Here is a 20,335-nt window from a genome sequence, read left to right on the forward strand (position 1 = left end):
TCTAAAATTATTACTCTGTCTTATCTAAATCCAACAAGATTCAATATATCATGCTAGTGGTTTCATTATCATTTTCTAAATATTTTCTACTTAAGGGCACAATCATTTATGTCATTCAAACAAAAAACAATAACTAAAAAATTCCAATTCAAAAATTAAGTCAATGGAATAACGTTACTGAATAAATTCTAATGTTGAGTTTGGGCAGAGGATCGTTAAGATTTGGAGCCAGAAGGGACCATGGTGATCATGGGGTCCTAGGTTTCAAAATGGAAAGGATCTTGGAGGCCATCTTGTCCAACTCTCATTATATAGCTGAGGAAACAAGGTGCAGAGAAGGGAAGTGCTTTGTCTATAAACATTATGATAAGAGCCAGGATTGGAACTCAGGTTCTCTGATTCTAAATTCAGCACTCTCTACTCCAAAAATCATGAAATCATAGATTTTGAGCTGGAAAAGAACCTGAAAAGTCATCTAGTCCAACTTTCTCATTTTCTAGTTGAGGAAACAGGCCTCTGTGAATTGACCTATCCATGGTCACACAGGCAGTAAGTGGTTGATCCAGGCTGAAGCCAGAACTTTTCCCATTTTGCCATCTAATAATAGATGTCAGTCATATTGCACTTGACACTTAATACTTATCACCTTGAGTCTCACTACAATCAAGTGGGGTAGGTAGTGCAGATATTACTATCCCCATTTTATAGATAAGAAACAGCCTGAGAGAATTTACAATCATTTCTCCAACATCCAAGGGCTAAAAGTGACCAGAGGCAAGATCCAAATCTGGGTCCTCCTGATTCTAGGTCTAGCAGTCTCTTTATTCCCTAACCATGAACAACAACTCTTGCACTGAGTAAATCAACAAAGATGTTATTACAAACATGTGAGTCAATCAACAAACATGTGAGTAAAATGCTTACATAGCTCAGGAAAGAGTGTCTGTCATTGTTTTAGTCTCAGTCTTTGAGTCTTCTGTTACATAGAAGACCCTTAACAAATATGACCCATGAGCACATGGGGTAATCACTTAGCCCATTAGGATGGGCTCACACCCCATTAGATTGGGAGTTCCCTGAGGACAGGTATTTTTTTCCCCTTTCTTTGTATCTTCAATGCTTATTAGTACAGTGTCTGGCACATAGTAGGTTTCTTACTCAATGCCTGTTGACCTGACTGAGATCAAGATAAACATTTCCTTGCATTCAGTAATCACTTAGCTAAGCACAACAACATATCCATATAGGTACATTTGATATTTTGCATCTCCTACCTTTAATTTCTCCAAGAAGCTCACTGGCATTTAATCTTTCCATTTTCTCCTTCCAGTCTTTTGAAAGTAGTTTTTCCATGCAGGATGAGTCTGCCACAAAGAAAAAAGAAATACAAATTTAATGAGTGTCTTTGAAACTCATAAATTCAGAAGGCTGGCTCACAGAGTCACTCTCCTATTTTAAAATTTGCACAGCTACAACAGCTACTCCAACAAGGCTTCAGGGAAATTCAGCAGCCTCCCTGGAGGTATGTTGCACCACTAGAGTTTTAATCGCAAGGTTTCAGAAATTTGTCTGATGCGTGAATAACAGAATGATTGAATCTGCTGCTCTCTCTAACAGGGGAAAAGGAATGGTCAGTGCCACCAGCACCCCCACCCCCATCCCAGGATCAGTCTCTACCAGCAAAGCATTGAGTGAGCACACTGTGTTCTGCAATAAGATCATAGCATTGTAGATTTAAAGTTGTAAGGGAGCTGAGAGGTCATTTCATCTAACTCCCTCATTCCTAGAGAAGTGACTTGACCAAGGGCACGGACTGATAAGAATTTTTTAATGCCTCACAGAAAGGATTAATAAATTGTACCAATTGATGACATCACTGAAAATACCAAAAGTTTATCTTGATGGCTTCTTTGTATTTCAAACATTGTGTCCACCCTTCATTGCCAAAGACCACGCCATCAGAGAAATGATGACATGACTGGCACTTGACTGTTTTGAGTGAAGGGGAGCTGCGCAGGTCACCAGCCTCACTTCTCCTCCGGAGCCAGCTGAATCCAGTGACCTGATATTCCTCAGGAAGACTGGAGGTGGCCCAGGATGCACTGGGAGACCTTGGGCCCTTTAGGCAAAAACAGGCACCTGTCATTGCTCCACTGTTGACATTTTACCATCCTTCTGTTAAGGTTCAATAATATTTATATTTACAGAGAGGGAAGCAGACATCTCAGTGTTTCCTTCCAGTGAGTTTCCATATCATATGTTACTGCTTTAAATCCAAGTTTTTTCTTTTGAACCAAAATAAAGCTTAGCCAAAAATTCACGAGATATTTGAGTAATGATGGCAGAACTTTATAGGAGAAGCCAATCAACTTAAAGTCATTCAGTCCTTCAAAAAAAAAAAAAAACCCAAAGGAAAATTTTGATTAAAAAAAATAGTTTCCACTTAGAAAAGTTGAGAGAAATAAACATCAAGTTGTATGCCCTGTGTTAAGGGGAAGGGCCTGTGACTCTTTTTATGTAAATGATCCAATAGTCCTGTTCACATAAAACAAATCCTTCTTCTCCATTAATATAACTATACTGCCTTTCTAACTACAGCTCAGGGATTCTGGCGATTCTGGAGACAGTGAGAAGATTCCACCAGACTGGACAGACTCATGCTGATTACATACATTTAAGAAGAAAATATTCTCAGGGTCAGATGTTTGACCTTTTGTCATCAGGTTGATTATCAATAATAATAACTGACATAAAGCCCTTTAAAGTTTGCCAAATACTTTACCTATATATTACCTTCATTTTCTTTGGCACTTGGGCGACTGAAGAGCCAAGAAGTCTCCCACTTCAACCCTCCCCACTCCTTCCATGTTGTACTCTCTGAGAACCCCGAAAATCACTGCTACCTTTACCTTTGGGATGTGCTGTCTCCCCCAGCCAAGGAAACAGGTTCAGAGAGAGGTTAGGTAATTTGTCTTTAGTCACAAAGCTAATTATGGAGAGGCAGGATTTGAACTCAGATCTTCCTGACCTCCCACTTAGTAATTACACACTACACCATACTATCTCTGCAGTTGTTGCTTAACTTGACAATTCAGAGCTTCACTGTGCTATTTTGACATGAATTTAAGTTCTTGAAGTCTGTACCATGAAGCCATAAGATCAGGCACACTCTACTCAAACGATTTTGAGTATGGAGTTGGTGATAGATTGCAAGTCATGGATTCATGGCCCAGACTAGCTATGTTCAGAGAGCCTTGGCATCAGGGTGGCTATGGTCTGAGTGGTGCTTTAACCACATCAACTCTCCAAGACTTAGGAGCTGGGATCTGCAGCAGAGGAAGGAGTTCCCACACTGACAGGCCCTGGAATCGAAGCAGAAGGTGCTTAGCTAGAGCTCACAGCTCTCAGACTGCAATGTTAGTTTTTAAAAGAGCCATGTAAATGCCGCAAAGCAAAAGTCATGGGGAGGAATAGAACCCACATCTTTGAAATCTCAACCTTTAGTACAGTCATTCATATATTCATTAAACATATTGTTCAAGTACCTACCAAATGCATATCTAGGTAGGAAATACCCCATTTAGATGGGGATTAATCCACAAGCATTTATTAAGCACCTACTATATGCCAGGTACTACACTTGACACTAGATATACAAAGACCAAAAAAAGGACAATGCCTCTGCTTGAGGAGAATACATACTAACAAGAGATAACACATTTATGTGTTTCTTACATACATATACACACATATATGTATATATACATATGTATATACATACACACACACACACACACACACATATAAAGAAATACAAGGTTATTATGAAGAGAGGACAGTAGATCAAGAAAAACTTCCTGTAGAACCAGGGCTCTTGACCTTGGATCCACACAGCCCCAGTAGGTCTGTTCATGGACAGATTTCAAGGGGTCCACGAACTTGAATGGTGAGAAACATTACATCTTTATTTTCATTAACCTCTGACAGACACTGGTATTTCCTTCAGTTATGAATATAGGCTAGAAACTAATATTCTGAGGAGCTGAAAAGCATCCCTGGATTGTGGAAGGGGCCCAGACCCCTAAGAGATGAAGAACTCCTTCAGAAGCAGGTAGTGCTTGAGCTGCTTCTCCAACCCCTCTACCATTCAGGACTTTCTCCTGGTTAGGACTTGACCTTCCTCCCTTCCCAGTCTTGATTTAAAAGTGAACCAATCCAACTCCACTGTCCTCTACTCTAGCAGCCCTTGGCCCCCTTGATCTATTGCTGCTGATTCCTTCACAAAGTCCAAGCCTGTATAACTCCCACCCAAGGCCATTGCTGGGAGGAGCTAAACCCCTTGGCTCTGCACTCCTAGGGACCACTCTTCACCTCAGCCATTTTCTATCCTACCTGATTGATTGAAGAGCATACTCTCCCTCTTCAACCCTCCTCACTCCTTCCACATCTTTTTCTCTTAGAACCATTGAAATCACTGCCATTACTTCTATATAAATATCCTCCCTACACTCTACAATCCAGATAGATTGACCTTTTCTCTTCCTCCAACTCTGTGTCTTGGCATTGCCTAATCCCCATCCTTAGCTGGGACATGATTCATATACATGATTATAATGCATGGTACTAACATAATAAATGCATCCGAAGACTGAAAAGTAAATGCTATGTGATGTCTAAATGAAAAGTGTTTATCAGCTGGGAAGGAGTCAGAGGTTTAATAAAAGAGATGCCATTTAAGCTGGATTATACTTTCAGTATATAACAAACAATGCAAGCAAAAGCATGGAGCCATGTCTGGGTACATAAAATAATCCAGATTAGCTGGAGGCTAAAGTACATGGCAGTGAATATTATGAAATAAACCTAGAAAGAGACTTTAGTACTAGCAGATTACGTAAGACCTTAAATGATGAACAAGGACAACATTTAGACATCAGCAAAAAATATTTTAGTAGAGCCAAATATGACCTACAAAGTGCAGGGGCTGGGCTAAGATGACCTCTGACATCCCTTTTGGCTCTAAAGTCTATTTCTATGATCATATGTATGTGTAAGAAAGATCACTGTCATATCAATATGGAGGACAGACTGACACTGAAGGGACGGGAGGAGAGAAGAAACCTGTCAGGCAGCTGCAATGCTGGTAATAAACATATCTGTATATTGCTGCAGTTGTAGTTGCTCACTCCTTCAGTTGTGTGTCTCTTCATGACCCTGTGGACCACACCGTCCACTGGAGTTTTCTTGGCAGAAATACTGGAGGGGTTTGCTATTTCCTTCTTCAGCAGAGTAAGGCAAACAGAGGTTAACCTATATACATATGTGATCTCTCCTTCAAAAACATATTTGGACATATACATATTTCCAAGGTATTATATATGTATGTATGCATACTTATGTATGTATATACACATACATATATGTTCTGGCAATGGGAATAGAAAAAATAATTGGCACAAAGAAATATTGTGAAGGTAAAATTAAGATTTGGAAATGAAGTTAAACAGGGTGAGGGAATGGGAAGAACTAAATTTAAATTGCAAACATGGGAGGCTAAAGATTAGTAATATTGAATTCAGAAAGGGATCAAGTTTTGGGGAAGGGAGACAATAAACACATTGCTAGACATGTCAACTTTGAGATATCTTTAGAACATCCAGACAAAGATAGTTTAGAGGAGGCTGACGAGGTAGGTATGGAGCTTAGAAGGGAGTCAATAAATCAAGCACTTGTTAAGCATCTAATAGGATGTTATTATGCCAGACACTAGGAACATAAAAACAGAATGAAACAAGTGCCTCGAAGTGTGAGGGTGCCTTTTCCACCTCCACCCAAATCATCATAATCACAGAAGGCTCAGATAGCCGGACTGAATGAGTCAATCTAATAATCAATCAAAAATGTAAAATGGTCCTTAACCATTTTGAGAGGAGTGAAGTTCTTTGATCATGGGTTAAAAACAGATGATGCCACACAAGAAATACCTTGGAATTTGCTGGAAGAATTGAAAACACCTCTGAGTTGATGTATAAAGGTAAACGTTGAAAACATGGAAGCAAATAAAATCGCCCACAGAAAGAAGGCATTTCTTTTCTAGGATAGTCATAATACTTTACAATCCAAAGCGGTGATATTTTGATAGCTCTCTTTTAAAAAATAAGATTTCAAGTGATCACACGCAAAAACCCCCAACCTCTTCCCCCTTCCTAGTTCCCCATCCCTATACTAATGAATATCACTTTAACTTATTTCTTGAGTTTGTCAGGGTGACAGTGTGGTCAAGGTGGCCTCTAAAAAGACTGTTGGAAGATAAATAAGTCACTGAAAGAGAAGGTGAGCCCTAGGTAAGAGATGAAAGAACACTCATGATTGGAAAGCGTTGATGAAAACAATTAACATTTGTCCACGGCATGATCAATCAACCAAAGAATGGATGGAATCCAGCTCAATGTCATGAGATGGATGATGGAGAACAACTCTGCTAGCTGTCTCACAGACGAGGCCTGAAGTCCTTTCTAAATGGAAGTCAGCTTGATTCTATCAAGGGCAGATTCTCCTCTCTTTCCTCCTGGATTCTTGTCTGTTTTTTCTGTTTCTCTTCTTTTCTTTATTCCTCTTCCTTTCTTTATTTCTCTTCCTCCTTCTCTCCTTCCCTCCATTCCTCTTCTCTTTCTTTCTTCGTTTGTTTTTCTCCCTTTCTTCCTTTCTTTTTCTCTCTCTTAAAAATCCACACTACCTTCAACAAGTGATCAACCCCAGAAACAGAAGCTGGACTCTGACTGACCTTCCGACAAAGGCAGGCAGGCACAGTTTCCAATTGTCTTTAATTTACCCAAAGGGCTCTTATTGCATTCTTTGAAATTCAGAAGTAGGGTGGGCATTTTGCACTCTGTACAGGTTTGTTTTTTATGTTCAAGTCACACATAAAAAAGGAGCCCAAGTTTAAGAGTACAGCAGCGAATCTTCAAAGACAAGCCTGTCAGAGATTATTATTTCAAATTGGGTCTGACTTTTTGAGACATACTAAAATGTTATAGCACAGAGTGGTATATTTATAACACCCCTATCAGTGATAAGTATGATCAACTGAGCTGTCTTCATCTTGATATATTCCACAGTCTTGTTATTTTTATAAACTACTTTCCAAACATGTTGTAACAATATACTAAGCTGATAATTATTACTGATACAAATGCTAAAACAGTTCCTTTGCATACAATCCAGGTTGGATACATCTACCCAATGACAGAAGACAAAAGCATAGGACTTATTAATAATGATAGCAAATTTCACTAAAAATTCATAAACTAGGCAGACATGTAAAACAGTCTATGATATGTCTCTTGTTTCTATAAATATGTCTGAAATCTTCAGGAGCCGCAGGGAATATGTGTTGAGACATCATGGGAAAAAAACAAAACTATGCGGCCATCAAGAACAAATATTTCAAATGTCACACAACTCACAATAAATTCCCATTCTTCCTTTTTGAACTATTTTAAAGAAAAAAACACAAGGAATAATGCTTAACAACTACAAAGAGTTTTATATTCATAGTAGAAAACTAAGCCTCACCACATCTCTTTAAATTAGTCTTTTTTCCTGCTGCCATTTTACAGAGAGGGAGACTGAGACTGAAAAGTAAAGTGGTCTCTGGGTAGCTTTTTTCAATGAAAATTTTTATGGAAATTCTATGAACATTCTTAGTATCATTCGCAACAACAACAACTATAATAGTTGATATTTATAGCATTTTAAGGTTTGTAAAGACTTTTAATTAATCAATTAATCATGTCTCTTTTATTTCTTGTGAACACCTACTATGTCCCAAGTACTGTGCTACATGCTAGGGATACAAGAACAAAAATGAAACAAGCCCTACCCTCAGAAGGCTTACATTGTATCAAGGAGACGATATGTACAACATATACACGTATAAATATATACAAAATAAACGCCAGGTAATAGGGTAGGAAGGAACCACGAGCTGCTGGGAGTGACCAGGAAAGAGTTTGTGTAAGAAGAGGTTCCACATGAGCTTTGAGGACTATTAGGAATTCTAAGAAAAAGAGGTGATAATGGAGTGTATTCCAGGCATGAAGGACAATCTGTGCAACAGAAGAGAAGAAAGTATTGAAAGGAACAGTGAGGTCACTTTGGATGGACCAAAGAGTATTGAAGATGACTGTATAATTAGGCTGACAGGGTAGGCTGGAGTCAGCTTGTGGAAGGCTTTTAACTGCCAGAGCTAATAGTATTTGATTCTAGAGTTAATAGGGAGCCACTGAAGTTTATTGAGCATAGGAGTGACACAGCCAGCCTGTGCTTTAGGAATATTGCTACAGAAGCTATGTACAGGGTTGCTTTGAGAGGGGACAGAGATGAGGAAGCAAGTTCATATAACAATAGTGTCAATGAGGAGTGATGATAATTTGAGCTTGGATTATAATCTGTGAGTGGGGAGAAGGGGACAGATAGGAGAGATGTTGGAGAGATAAGATTTATAAGACTGGGGAACTAATAGAACATGGTGGGAAGAGAGTGAAAATGAGGAGCTAAAGGTGATATAATGTTGCAAATCTGAGTAACTAGAAGGATGGTAGTATCCTTGATAGAAATAAGGAAGTTTGGAAGAGGGATGCATTTGGGGGGAATACAAGGTCTCCTTCTGGACACGATAAATATTTATGGATATCCCATTTGAAATATCCAAAAGGTAACTGGTGATTCAACTGGCTATATAGAACTGGGAGTCATCTGAATAAAGATGCTAATTGAACCCACAGGAACTGCTGAATTCACCCAGAGAGCATACAGAGAGAGAACAGATAAGGGGCCAGGACAGAACCTCTATATTCATTATCTCATTTCATGTTCATATTAATCCTAGGTGCTAGATGTTACACCCATTTTGTAAAAGAGGAAAGTGAAACTCAGACAGGTTAAATGACTGAACCAGGGTCTAGTTGGCTAGCAAAAGTCAAAGGTAGAATCTGAACTCAGATCAATATACACAATCTTGACAAATATCTAGGAGATTTCCAAATGAGACGAAGCAGTTGCCTGTCATTTGGGAAACAGATGAACAAACCATGTTGTGTTAATATAATAGAATATTATTGTGCCATAAGAAATCACAAATATGAGGATTCAAATTCGGAGAAGCCTGCAAAAACAAGAGTAACAAAACAAAGTAAGCAAAGCCAAAGATTATATGTATTGACTAAAATGATATAAACAAAAACAACACCGAAGAGTAGCCAGTGCCCAGTCTGGCATCCAGAGAACATACAAGAAATTACTGATCCTTCCTCTCGGTAGAAAAGTCGGGGGGAAGGGGGACAGCTATGGAGTTCTGAAAACATTGTCAGGCATGGCTACCTTGTTCAACCAGCTTTGCCTAACTCTTTCCATCGTTACAAATTGGGGATATATATTGGAAAATAAGCATAGTGTTAAAAACAAGAAGCATCAATAAAATTTTTAAAAAGAAAGCTATTTACACCATTTTATTTCCTTTAAACTCACCTAGCCAGAATCATGGAATTTAAAACTAGAAGGAATTTTAAAGGTTGGTCTATCCAGCCCTTTGAAACCAAAAGAGGTTAAGTGACTTGTACCAGGGAACACTAGTAAGAGGCAGAACGCAGTTTCTCTGACTCCGAATCCAGGGCTCCTTGCACAATGCTATGATCCATCTAGCCATTCTGTGCAGGATCTATCAGAGTTAGTAGAAAGGAACCAGGAATCGCAGAACCCCAGAGCTGGAGGGCATTTCCGGAGGTCATCTAGTCTATGTTGTAAAGTGGAGAGGGTTAAGAAGTAGATGGCACAGGATTACAGATTTAGAGCCAGGACATTAGAGATCACTGAGGTCAACCTCCTTAACCTACAGATTAGGATACTTAGACCCAGGGAAAGAAAATGATTTCTCTCAGGTCACACAGGTACTAAGACACAGAGTTACCATTTGAACTCAGGTCTTCTCTTTCCACAGTATTTCAATTAAGGAAGAGACCAACGTTCTCATTGCTATTGATAATAGTTCTGTGCCTTGGGGTGAACACACAGCTAGACATAACCTGGATAGAATTAAATCTTCAAAACAAAAGCAAGGCATGGACACTAATCACAGAGAAGGAGCCCTTGGGACTCATCTTTCCATTTCATTAGCAGGGCACCAACTTCCCCAAGCAGCTTCTGAGGTTTTATCATGTTCTGATCCTGCATAGAAGGCAGCAAAGCTAAAAAGCTAAAGACAGTAAAAAGAACAAAGTTTGCACAGCATTCACACAGCACAGGAGCAGGACAGCACAGACTGAATTTAACTCCGAAGCCGCATGGGCTGCTTAATGAAAAGCGTTAAGTAACCAAAAATTCTCTTGGAAGTATTCTGCAGAGATCTCTATGTTCCATGCAGCTGACTTTAAAGTAACTAATAATACATAGCAATGTGGATAACATCCATGAAATGGTATGGCAGCCTGGTCCTTCTTTTTATCTGGGGCACTGCCATCTTACTTTAAAACCTTGGACAAGTCATTCCCTATTCCCCCAGGGTCTCAGTTTCCTCATCTGTCAAATGAAGCTGTTGGTCTCCCTGCTCCTTTAATGATCCCTTCAAGCTTCTAAAATCCATGGGTATATATGGGTATATATGCGGGCAAGTCATGGAGATCTTGACTGATGGAGCTCTCTTCAGCTGAAAAACAGCAGCCAATTGCAGGCCTTTGGGGAAATTTCTGTCCTTCCGATTTCTTTGAGGTAAAAAATTACTTAGCACAGCTCTATATCATTAAAAAAAAAAAGTCACAGCTTTTAGTCATAATAATATGTATATACGAATTAGAAACGTAACTATCTCAGGGGCCAAAGGAAAAGTAGCAAACTTATTTTAAAAGAATGAGCTAGATGATAACAAACATTTATGCCTTTATGATTTCATAGATTTTATAAAACAAACAAAAAAAAGGTCATCAAAACTCCAGTACCGGCTGCCTTTTACTTCAAGGATAGAAAACTGGCCAAATGTCCTGAAAGTATACAATGGGTCACTGCAGCTCTCTAGTCTCCTCTCACACACCAGTTATGTATTTCTTACTTTTTCAATAAAGTTTGCTTGCGATAATAGAGGTAGGTATAATTCAGAACTAATCAAAAACCAGCCTGAAGGCAGAATATTGGGTTGCCGGGGCAATGTTTACTCTCTGTGAGTACCTGGGTTTCAATCTCCCCAGTTAGACTGAGTCCAGGAAGCTTCATCATTGCCTGGTGAATTTCCATGCTTTCATCTGCTAATAATTAATGCTCATAGTGTAAGAGAAAATTGGAAGTGAAGGCATTTGTGAGACTGCCTTCCCAGACTCAACAGTGATTTGAAGGGAACCTTTCACAATTGCTCTCAGTTAACAAGGCTGTTTACCATGTACGAGGATGGGGTATTTAAACTGGAATAAAAAAAAAAATAGAAGCAAGACAGAGCCAGACAGATTACTGTTAAAATGCAAAGGGGGAGGGGGAGGAGTAGGGGAGAAATAGTAACCATCTTAGTTGAACTTTCAAATCCTTTCCTCATGAGCACACACACCATTATTCTTTTGCCTCAAAGAGATACTTAAAATTAGGAATGCTAACTCATTAGAAAAATGACATGGTGAATCTCTTTCAAATGTTTCCGAGTGAAAAGCAGCAGTTTCGGTCCTTTTGTGTGGTTCGCCCTCCGCTTCCTAAGTCCCCTAATAAATCACCAGACGGCTCCTTTCTCTTTTACGCAGGAATCCCAACTCTCCAGCATGAACAATCCTGAGTGCCTCCAAGCTCAATGATGACTATCCAAAAGTCCTTGTGTCTTCTCAGCAATTCTTGATGTTAATAACATGCATTCAGGCCTTGCTGGCTAGGCAGCACCATAGTCTTCATCAGGACACACAAAGACTGCGAGACTCTGCATGAGCCTTACTGTACCCTTTTTTTTCCTTGTGACAAGTGGGCCACAATACAGTATGAGAAAATTGGAGCTTGGAGAGCTTGGAGGGCTCTCTTAAATTTTAATTAAAACTCTCCAAGCTCACTAAAAATAATTAGACACTAAAAATGTGCCAGTTTCATTTTGAACTCACAATAACATACCGAGTGGCTCCGTGACGTCCGCCCCCATCTCCACCCCTTCCCAATGAAGCAAAGGAATTTCCAGAGGAGAGCACAAGGGTAGAGATGGTAGCTCTTTCCAGGCCAGACCTCTGTGTTATGAGAAAGCCTGATGGGAAAGCCACCCTAGAGAGCAGGTTTGGCAGGTCAAACTAAATGGACCTAAAACAGTTTGTCTGATTAGAGTTTGAATGGGTTGCAAACCCAAGGAAAAAAAAATCCAGTCTGCAAAAAAACCACATAAGCTATACCACTGACCTTTTTCAATCAAGAAGCCAAACCTTTAACCCCCTAAATGTTTTTGTTATCCGAAAATATCTCATACAATGCTATATTCCACGCTATTTTTAGCCAAGCAATGAGAGAAAGCATGCTTTTCCCATACAGTGGGGCGCTGATATCAACATCAACACAGATGCTGGGCCAGGGAGAGCTGGACTTCTCTAGCACTGGATCATTAAGGAATGCACCAACTGTTGGAGTTCACCCGGTGCCAGCTCCAATTCTGCTCCCCACGCCCCTTGGGGAGGAGCCAATCCTATCCTGCTCCTCATTTTTCATTTTGCTCCATGGCAAATTTTTTTTTTTTTAAGAAATGAGGGTGGGGGGAAATGCATTGTATGCCAAGCAATGCAAGAGGAGGCTCACTTCCCCAAACAGAGCAAAACTTTCAAACAATTAACCCTCCCCTCTGCTTTCAGATAAATTACTAAGTATAAAATGCAATCTGTTTCCTTTGTTTACTCAATATGAACAATTTGTAAATGACTCAAGGATAAAATTCAGAAAATGTGGTGCTAAATTAGAACTATTATAAACATGCTAATGACTCAGTACTCAAGTAAAACAGGCAGGATCGGTGTGAAGAAATAGATTTGGTTCCTGTCAAATTCACTTATGCTAGCTGCGTTAAAACTGTTTGGTCATTAAGGCATATCTGGGTCTTCCAGGAAAATGTTAATTCCATAAGCATGCTGCTAAATGATACATTGTATGTATATGTGTGTATGCACATTTACATACATGTATTATGTGTGCAAACACATGAACTACAACTAAGGTGGGGAGATTAGAGCTCTACCTCGTTGTTCTAGGTGCAGCCTAGAACAACACTTGACACTGAATTGGTAAAGATGATTAATGAAAATAGAAGTTTCCAGATAGAAGCCTGGGATGAACTCCTCCCTTGGCCCCTGCTGGTCATAACGACCCCCTCCCATGGCAGTCTCCATTGAGCAATGGCCTCAAGACATTTCTTTGAGGTCTTATTCTCCCCAGCACAGGGTGATTCCGGCCACCACCATCCTCCAATGAGGGTACTTTTCATGCTACTTTCATTAGATTTTTATGATGTCTATCTCTAGATACAAACATTTCTAATTATAGCTGTTTTTGTATATATGTGATAATTCTCTAAGATGTGAGTGGGATGGTCAGATGTCAAGCACCCGCACAATCAGAAGAAAAATAGCATGTACTTGAATCACAGTACACCTCATGCTGCTTTCACCATCCTTAATATTATTCTCTGGATGTTTCTCCTGCATTGTTTTTTGTTTTTGCTTTTCATCTACCAGACAACTTGCTGCCTTTGAAAAGAATTCCTTACATGCTTGGTAAACATGAACATTCACCTCCATAGGCCTGAAGGAAAAGGAGTCTCTTCTCTGCTTTCCACAAGCACTATGGTGCCTAGAACTTCAAGGATGGTGCATCCAAAACTAACTCCTTTATGCTTCCAGAAAAGGGGAATGTCAAAAAGATGAGAGAGTATCATTCCATGTCAGACCTAGAAGTGCCTGGTCATACATGTTCACTAAGGGCCTTCTGGGGCAAACCTAATCACTTGGCATGCAAAAAGAGTAAACACAGGTGGTATTTCCAAGAAGTTACAGCCTTATAGTAAGGATGTATTATTCACAAATAACTCTGATGGTAAGAGAGCGAGAGGAAAGCACAGTTGAGATCTGCATCATGAGGAATTGGAAGAGGGAGGGTTCACTTTCCCAGGGGGAGTCATCAAAAGCTTCACAAATGAGGCACCTGAGCCAGGCCTCAAAAGAAGAAGAGGGTTTCCTCTGATGCAGATGGGGTAGAAGGAATCCTTTTCAGGCATAAAGGATGGTACCTAAGGAGGCAAGAATGGACGGACAATAGCTTGGTTGGGATTTGATTAAATCTGAGTTTGATTAAAACAGGATATGATGTGAAGTAATATAAGGCTGGAAGAAAAACAGGTTGCAGGCAGAGTATAAAGGTCGTCAAATATCAGAATTGGACATTTTGGATTTATTCAGCAGAAACCCCCCTAAGGCCTTTGATCATGGCAGTACATTAGGAAGATTTCATAGGCAGCGGGATGGCAGATGAGAGGGAGAAGAACAAGCTAAAGGTAGAAAGACCAGCTAGGAAGCTATTAGAGTCATTTATATGAGCACACAATAATACCTCATACTTCCAGGGCACTTGAAGGTTTACAAAGCCTTAAAATTAGGGCACATGAACAAAGATAGTTGCAGTATGACCAGGAAGAAGTCAGGAGACAGGATCACTGAGAGAGACCATGGGAAGGAAGATGCCAAAAGAGTTAGCGATTAGTGATATGAGATAAGAGGGAAAGGAGCCAAGCATATCTCTAAGTTTAGGAGTCTGGATGACTGGAATGATGATAATTGAGAGAAAAAGAAATATTGAAGTTATGGGGAGGGGCAGTTTTGGGGCAAATTGGGTTTAATTATCATCATGATGAATTTGCAATGACAATTGGAACCAGACAGAAAGATGGAGGCGGAGTTCTTGGTAGAGGCTGAGATAAAAATATAGATTTGAAGTCGTTGTATTAGGAGTGATAATTAAACTCAGGGGAGTTGATGATGTCATCAAGAAAGTTAAGGAAAGAGAAGAGAGTTAAGGACAAAAGCTTAGTGATTTTCTATCCAATTACCCCCAATATCTTCATTTTGTGGAAGATTAAATTGAGGCTCTAGGAGAAAAAATTATTTGGCCAAAGTAATACACATTAATGGTGGCAGAACCCAGTCTGTGGGTTCCCAAGTCAGTGTTCTTTACACTGAGATGCTTAAAACAAAACATAAATATCATTTTAATACAATTTCTAAATTATAATTTCTAAACTCAATGCAAAGAGTTTCCTGCCCAACAAATGAATACGGTAGTATTTGTTCCTACCTACCTAAGCTGAAGATGAAGGGCAGAGGGCAATTAGGAAATGTGCTCTGTAAATCCACTGTGCTGTCATCAGGTATTTTCCAGCAGATGTCCCATTAGACACCAGTAACACCAGTAACTGATGGATATTCCACTTTCTTCACATCACTCTTTTACTAAAAAACCACCCATGTCTCCCGATGGCCTACAAAAATAAAGTCTGGACTCTTATTCCTGGCATTCATCAACCTCACCACCTCTCTTCATCCCTATCTCCCTACTGCTCCTCAACATAAAGCTACTGCTCCTCAACATAAAGCTACTGCTCTAGTCAGACTAGTCTAATCTCCATCAAGAGCCTTATTGTTCTCCCCACTTAGGTAGGCTCCTTTTTCTTTACCAACTTGTCAAATCATTTCCATCTGGTGACATCATCAGCAAGAGGTGAGTTCTAATCTTGCTTCCCACAATTACTGGCTGGGTAACCTTGGACGAGTGACTTACTGGTACTCACTCTCAGTGTCTTCATCTGTAAAATTGGGGTAACAATATTTTCAGGACTTACATCACAGAGATATGGAGTAGATCAAGTGAGTTAATGTATGCAAAGAGCTTTTAAAATTGTAAAGTGCTTTATAAATATCAGTTATTGTTATTATAGACATATTATAGACATTCATTTTAAGTGTAAATAGTTGTAAATGTATGTTTAGCCAGCTTCTTTAAAATTCAGTGTATGATAAATTATTCGTTGTAATCTACTGCTGTCTTAGGGCAATTCCCCATCTAGATTGCTGTCTACATATTCCACCCATTTACCAGTCCCCTGGAAAACAGAAAAATGTAAGAGTTGTTTCAATGAACACTGCAAGGTTGCAAGACAAGCCCTGTAATTGAGATTTTCCACTTAAAATCTGGCAAATGGGCGGCGCTAATGGCATGGAATCAGTTATGGTTCCAACTGGATGTCACATCAGGAATTTCAAATGACTATGAGAGTTGGCCTTACCAAAGACACCCCATCAAGTATCTCAGCTTCTGACCATTTAGCAGTAAGACAGCCCTGAGCACCAATATCAGAATGACAAAGAAGTTTTCTCCCAGATGAATCATTAGGCAGGGAAGCTGACTGGAGCTGTGATGTAGGGAATAGAAAAGGAATAACCACACCCATGATAGGAAGACCCAATAACATGCAAGACCCAATAAAACACAATGTAAAAGCTAGCAAAGCTGTGTTATGTAAGAAAAACAATAACAAAAAGACTAATGGGGCAGCTAAAACCTGAGTCAAGAGTGCAAACTGAAATGCAACCCTTTCTATAGAATCTCTCCATGAAGGCCTGCCATCTTTTAGAATCTCTATGTTCATAGCATAGCTTAGGTGTCAATTCCTACACCTAGATAATTTTCTTGATATCTCAAATTTGTCAATGTCTTCTCCTTCTGGAAAGTACCTCATAATGCCTTGTATTTACTTTGTATTTGCATATATGTGTAATGTGCTAAAGGTGATTGGGTAATCAGACTAATTTTCCATTAAACTAGAAATAAGTCCCAAAGACATAACACTGAGTTCTAGGAATTGTAGTTCCATATAGAGAGCCTTTTCTTCCCAACCTAGGAGGCACTGAGATTAGCATAAATTCTTGCTTCAGGAAGTTGTTCCATAGCATCTGAACTTTGGAATGAGACTGCAGCAGGAACGGAGAGCAGACAGTGGCCAACATAGTTATGGGTGGCAGCAGAGAGGCCGCAGCTTAATGGGGTCCTGCAGAGAGACAGAAGTCTCTGCAAGCATTTTGTAATAAGAGTTACAAGACTCAAGACTGTGTCAAAGTTGGGTCTGTCCCTTTTGAAGGTTAAAAAAAGATTTTAAAACCCCCCCTCCCAATGCCTGTTGCAGATGACTTCATCTCTTTAAGCTATTTCTATTTTCTGATTTTATTTTATATAAAAACCACAATCAATTATAACTTCTTTGTGATGAATGTCTGTTTATAAATTAGGGTAAAGAGAGAGGACAATGGAGGATGACAGTGAGTAGCTAGGAATACACAGAATTCAATAAGGACAGAGTTTCATATCTTAGTCCAAAATAGAAAGACTCGAAATAGCTAGGGGGCTCTGAGCTGAAAGTAAGAGAGAACTTTATGGATTTAATTAATAATTTTGTATGAACTTCACAAAAGGCAGAATTAAATTAGATCCAGTATTTTTTTTTTCCTTTCCTTTACCTTAGGCTAAAAAATGAGTCATCCTTGAACCAGATTTAGGTGTGGCTTATAGCTGAGGTGCTTCAGGGAATCTCTGGTCCTCAAGCAAGGGGTGGGGTAGAGGTGTGGACCAAGGGAAAGTCACATCTCCAGGGCAATCTACTGGGAAAAGGTCTGTAAAGTATCTGCTTGGACCCTTACCTCTTGGGAGTGGGGAATCAGAAGACTAAATCTTCTGCTTTCTATACTACCTCCAAACTGTGCCTTGCAGTAACACCTTTTGGTTACAATGGCAAAACGACATGTAAATACTAGACACTAAAGATCTGTTCAACTGAATCAATTTAATTGAAGGACCTTTACACCTAGTCAAAGAATCGTAGGATTTAGAGCTAGAAGAGATATTGGTATCATTTTATCACACCCTCTTATTTTACTGGGGAAGATAATGATACACAGAAAGAGACAATAACTTACCCATGGTCACACAGAAAGTTAGTGGCAGAGTCAGTACTGAAACCCGGATCTTCTGAGTCTAAGCCCAGGATTCCTTCCACTGTACTATGTCTGAATTTCAAAGTAAAGGGCTGAGCCACAGCAAAAGGGAAAAGGGAGCTCTTAGAAAGCATAAGCTTTTGCAAACTTTACCTTCAGCTGAGAACAAAAGGCCAACCTTTCCATGTGTACACTATGGGAGAGGCAAGTGCCCTCACTGAAGTATTTTCAGCCACACCAATGGCAATAGAAAAATGCATGAATCTCCAATAAATACAGGGGTATTTAACCAACCTTGAAAAGACTTTAGGATTCACCTTCCTGAAGCAGTTTGTTCATATTGCCTGCAAGATGAAAGCACTATAATTGCAAAAGGATGCCATCAGATTAGACTAACGCTAAGTAGCTTTCCTACGTTTGACATCAGATCCCTGAATGGTAGAGTGGCCCAGAGCACAGAAAAAAAAATCATAGAATTTGGGAGCTGGAGCAACTTCTAAAGAAATCTAGCATACTATCTGTGGGACCTAGGGTAAGTGACATCACCTTCTGGGGGTCTCAGTGTCCTCACTGGTAAAATGAAGGAATTGGACTAGTTGGCTTCTGAAGTCCCTTTCAGACTAAGATCTATGATCCTATGATCAGTCCATATCCACAGAAGCATTTCCCCTACAACTAGACTAAGAGCTGGCTAATCAACCTCCATCTGAAAACTTCTGGTGGATAGGGAAACCTCTGCTCCTGAGGGATCCCATTCTACTTTCTAACAGTTCCCATTGTTAGGAAATAAGCAATTTAGGGAGTCTGGAATTTCTACCCATTGCTCCTCATCCTTCTGCCTCCTACGGCCAAGAAGGGTAAAGGTAATCCATCTTCCAGTCCATTATTTCTGCTCATGTCTAAGATCACGCAACCTTGATTGGCTGTCACATAGCACTGGTAACTCATCTTGAGTTGGAAGTCCACTCAGTTCAAGACCTTTCCACGTGAATTGTTATCTAGTTATATCTCTCCCATTCTGTATTTACATAGGTGATATTTTTAGCCCAAGTATAAGATTTTACATTCATATTTATTATTTCTGTATCTTCCTCAAAAGTTGTCCTCTGGTAGCTAATTGGTGAATGGAGGTGAGTCTGGATACTTAAAAGCCCATGGGAGTAGACTATCAAGTCTAGCAGATTCCATGAAGCTTTAAAGGGTCTGAAGAAACTCCAGCAGTGAAGTATGTGTCTCTAGTCAGAGGACAAGCCTACTAGCTAAGAGCCAAGTGGCTCATTACTAGAAGGCTGGATGGCAAGTGATAAATTTTTTTAAGCCATGATAATTTATGAAAGCTATCTATTGAAGTTTGAAGGAGCACCTTCACCAATTAAATCACAGCTTCTCAACCTGGTCAAGTAAGTATTTATACATACCCACAGTCAGCTTAGAGTTCCATGCCTGCCATTTCTATAATCTCAATCAATCAAAAAGTGTTTATGGTATACCTACGATGTACCCAACATTTTCAACCCCTCTTTGAGCCCCTCTCCACCAGGTGAGAATTCCCTGCCTGGGATCCACATGCCTTAGTCCTAATATTTATAAGTCTAGCTCAAAGTCCAGAACTAATTACAGGAAACCTAAAAATATTGAAACTGGAGGACTTTAATTTTAAACAACCAGAACTCCTCCAGGGAATCTTACCAACAGAAGGCAAAGAGGTCCTGGACTTAAAAGAACCTCAAATAAAGCATAGGAAGTAATGAAAACAATAGCCAGTATCTCAGATCTATTTATAGTATCCCAAGGATTCCATTCAATTCTCCTGGATGTAATACCTTCTTTCTGGGTCACATTACTAACCCAGCCCCAGTCAGACCCATGGCCCTCCTGACCACAGCCAAGTTTACATGCACTGAGTCTTATTCAATCACACAACATGTATGTCTTTCCTAATTGACATCTGAGGTATCTGCTTTAACAGATGCTCTTTAACAAATAAATTACAAACTTCCCATCCACCTACTTAATTACTGTTCTTCAATATGTCCAATCACTTCAGCACTAAGAACTGAAGAGATCTAGTCTGCAGACACCATGAGAAAGTTATGAGAAATAACATTTTGATATCTGTACAGATAAAGAGAGTTGAAGTGTTAGACTGCCCTGCATAGCCAAATTCCCATCTGAGTAATTACATTCTGCCTACTTGTAATTTCCATTGTACTATACAAAGTGTAAGCATTCTTTACTTCCTGCTCTAAACTCATGGGAAGTGCTATTGTGGGCCATTGAAAAGACACCTCATTCCATTCTCAAGCTGG

General features: G+C 39.6%; 1 protein-coding gene across 26 annotated transcripts in view; it reads right to left on the reverse strand.

The window, feature by feature from the left end:
* The window catches only part of SOX6 (SRY-box transcription factor 6), a 666,349-nt gene that overhangs the window by 275,274 nt on the left and 370,740 nt on the right, over positions 1-20,335 (reverse strand). For all 26 annotated transcript variants that reach the window (XM_072619576.1, XM_072619573.1, XM_072619595.1 and 23 more), the window contains one exon: positions 1,275-1,364. In XM_072619576.1, the coding sequence (XP_072475677.1) occupies positions 1,275-1,364 (90 nt within the window). The remainder of the gene's footprint in view (positions 1-1,274; positions 1,365-20,335) is intronic.

This window comes from Notamacropus eugenii, chromosome 6, assembly GCF_028372415.1.
Source record: "Notamacropus eugenii isolate mMacEug1 chromosome 6, mMacEug1.pri_v2, whole genome shotgun sequence".
In the NCBI taxonomy this organism is placed as follows: Eukaryota; Metazoa; Chordata; class Mammalia; order Diprotodontia; family Macropodidae; genus Notamacropus; species Notamacropus eugenii.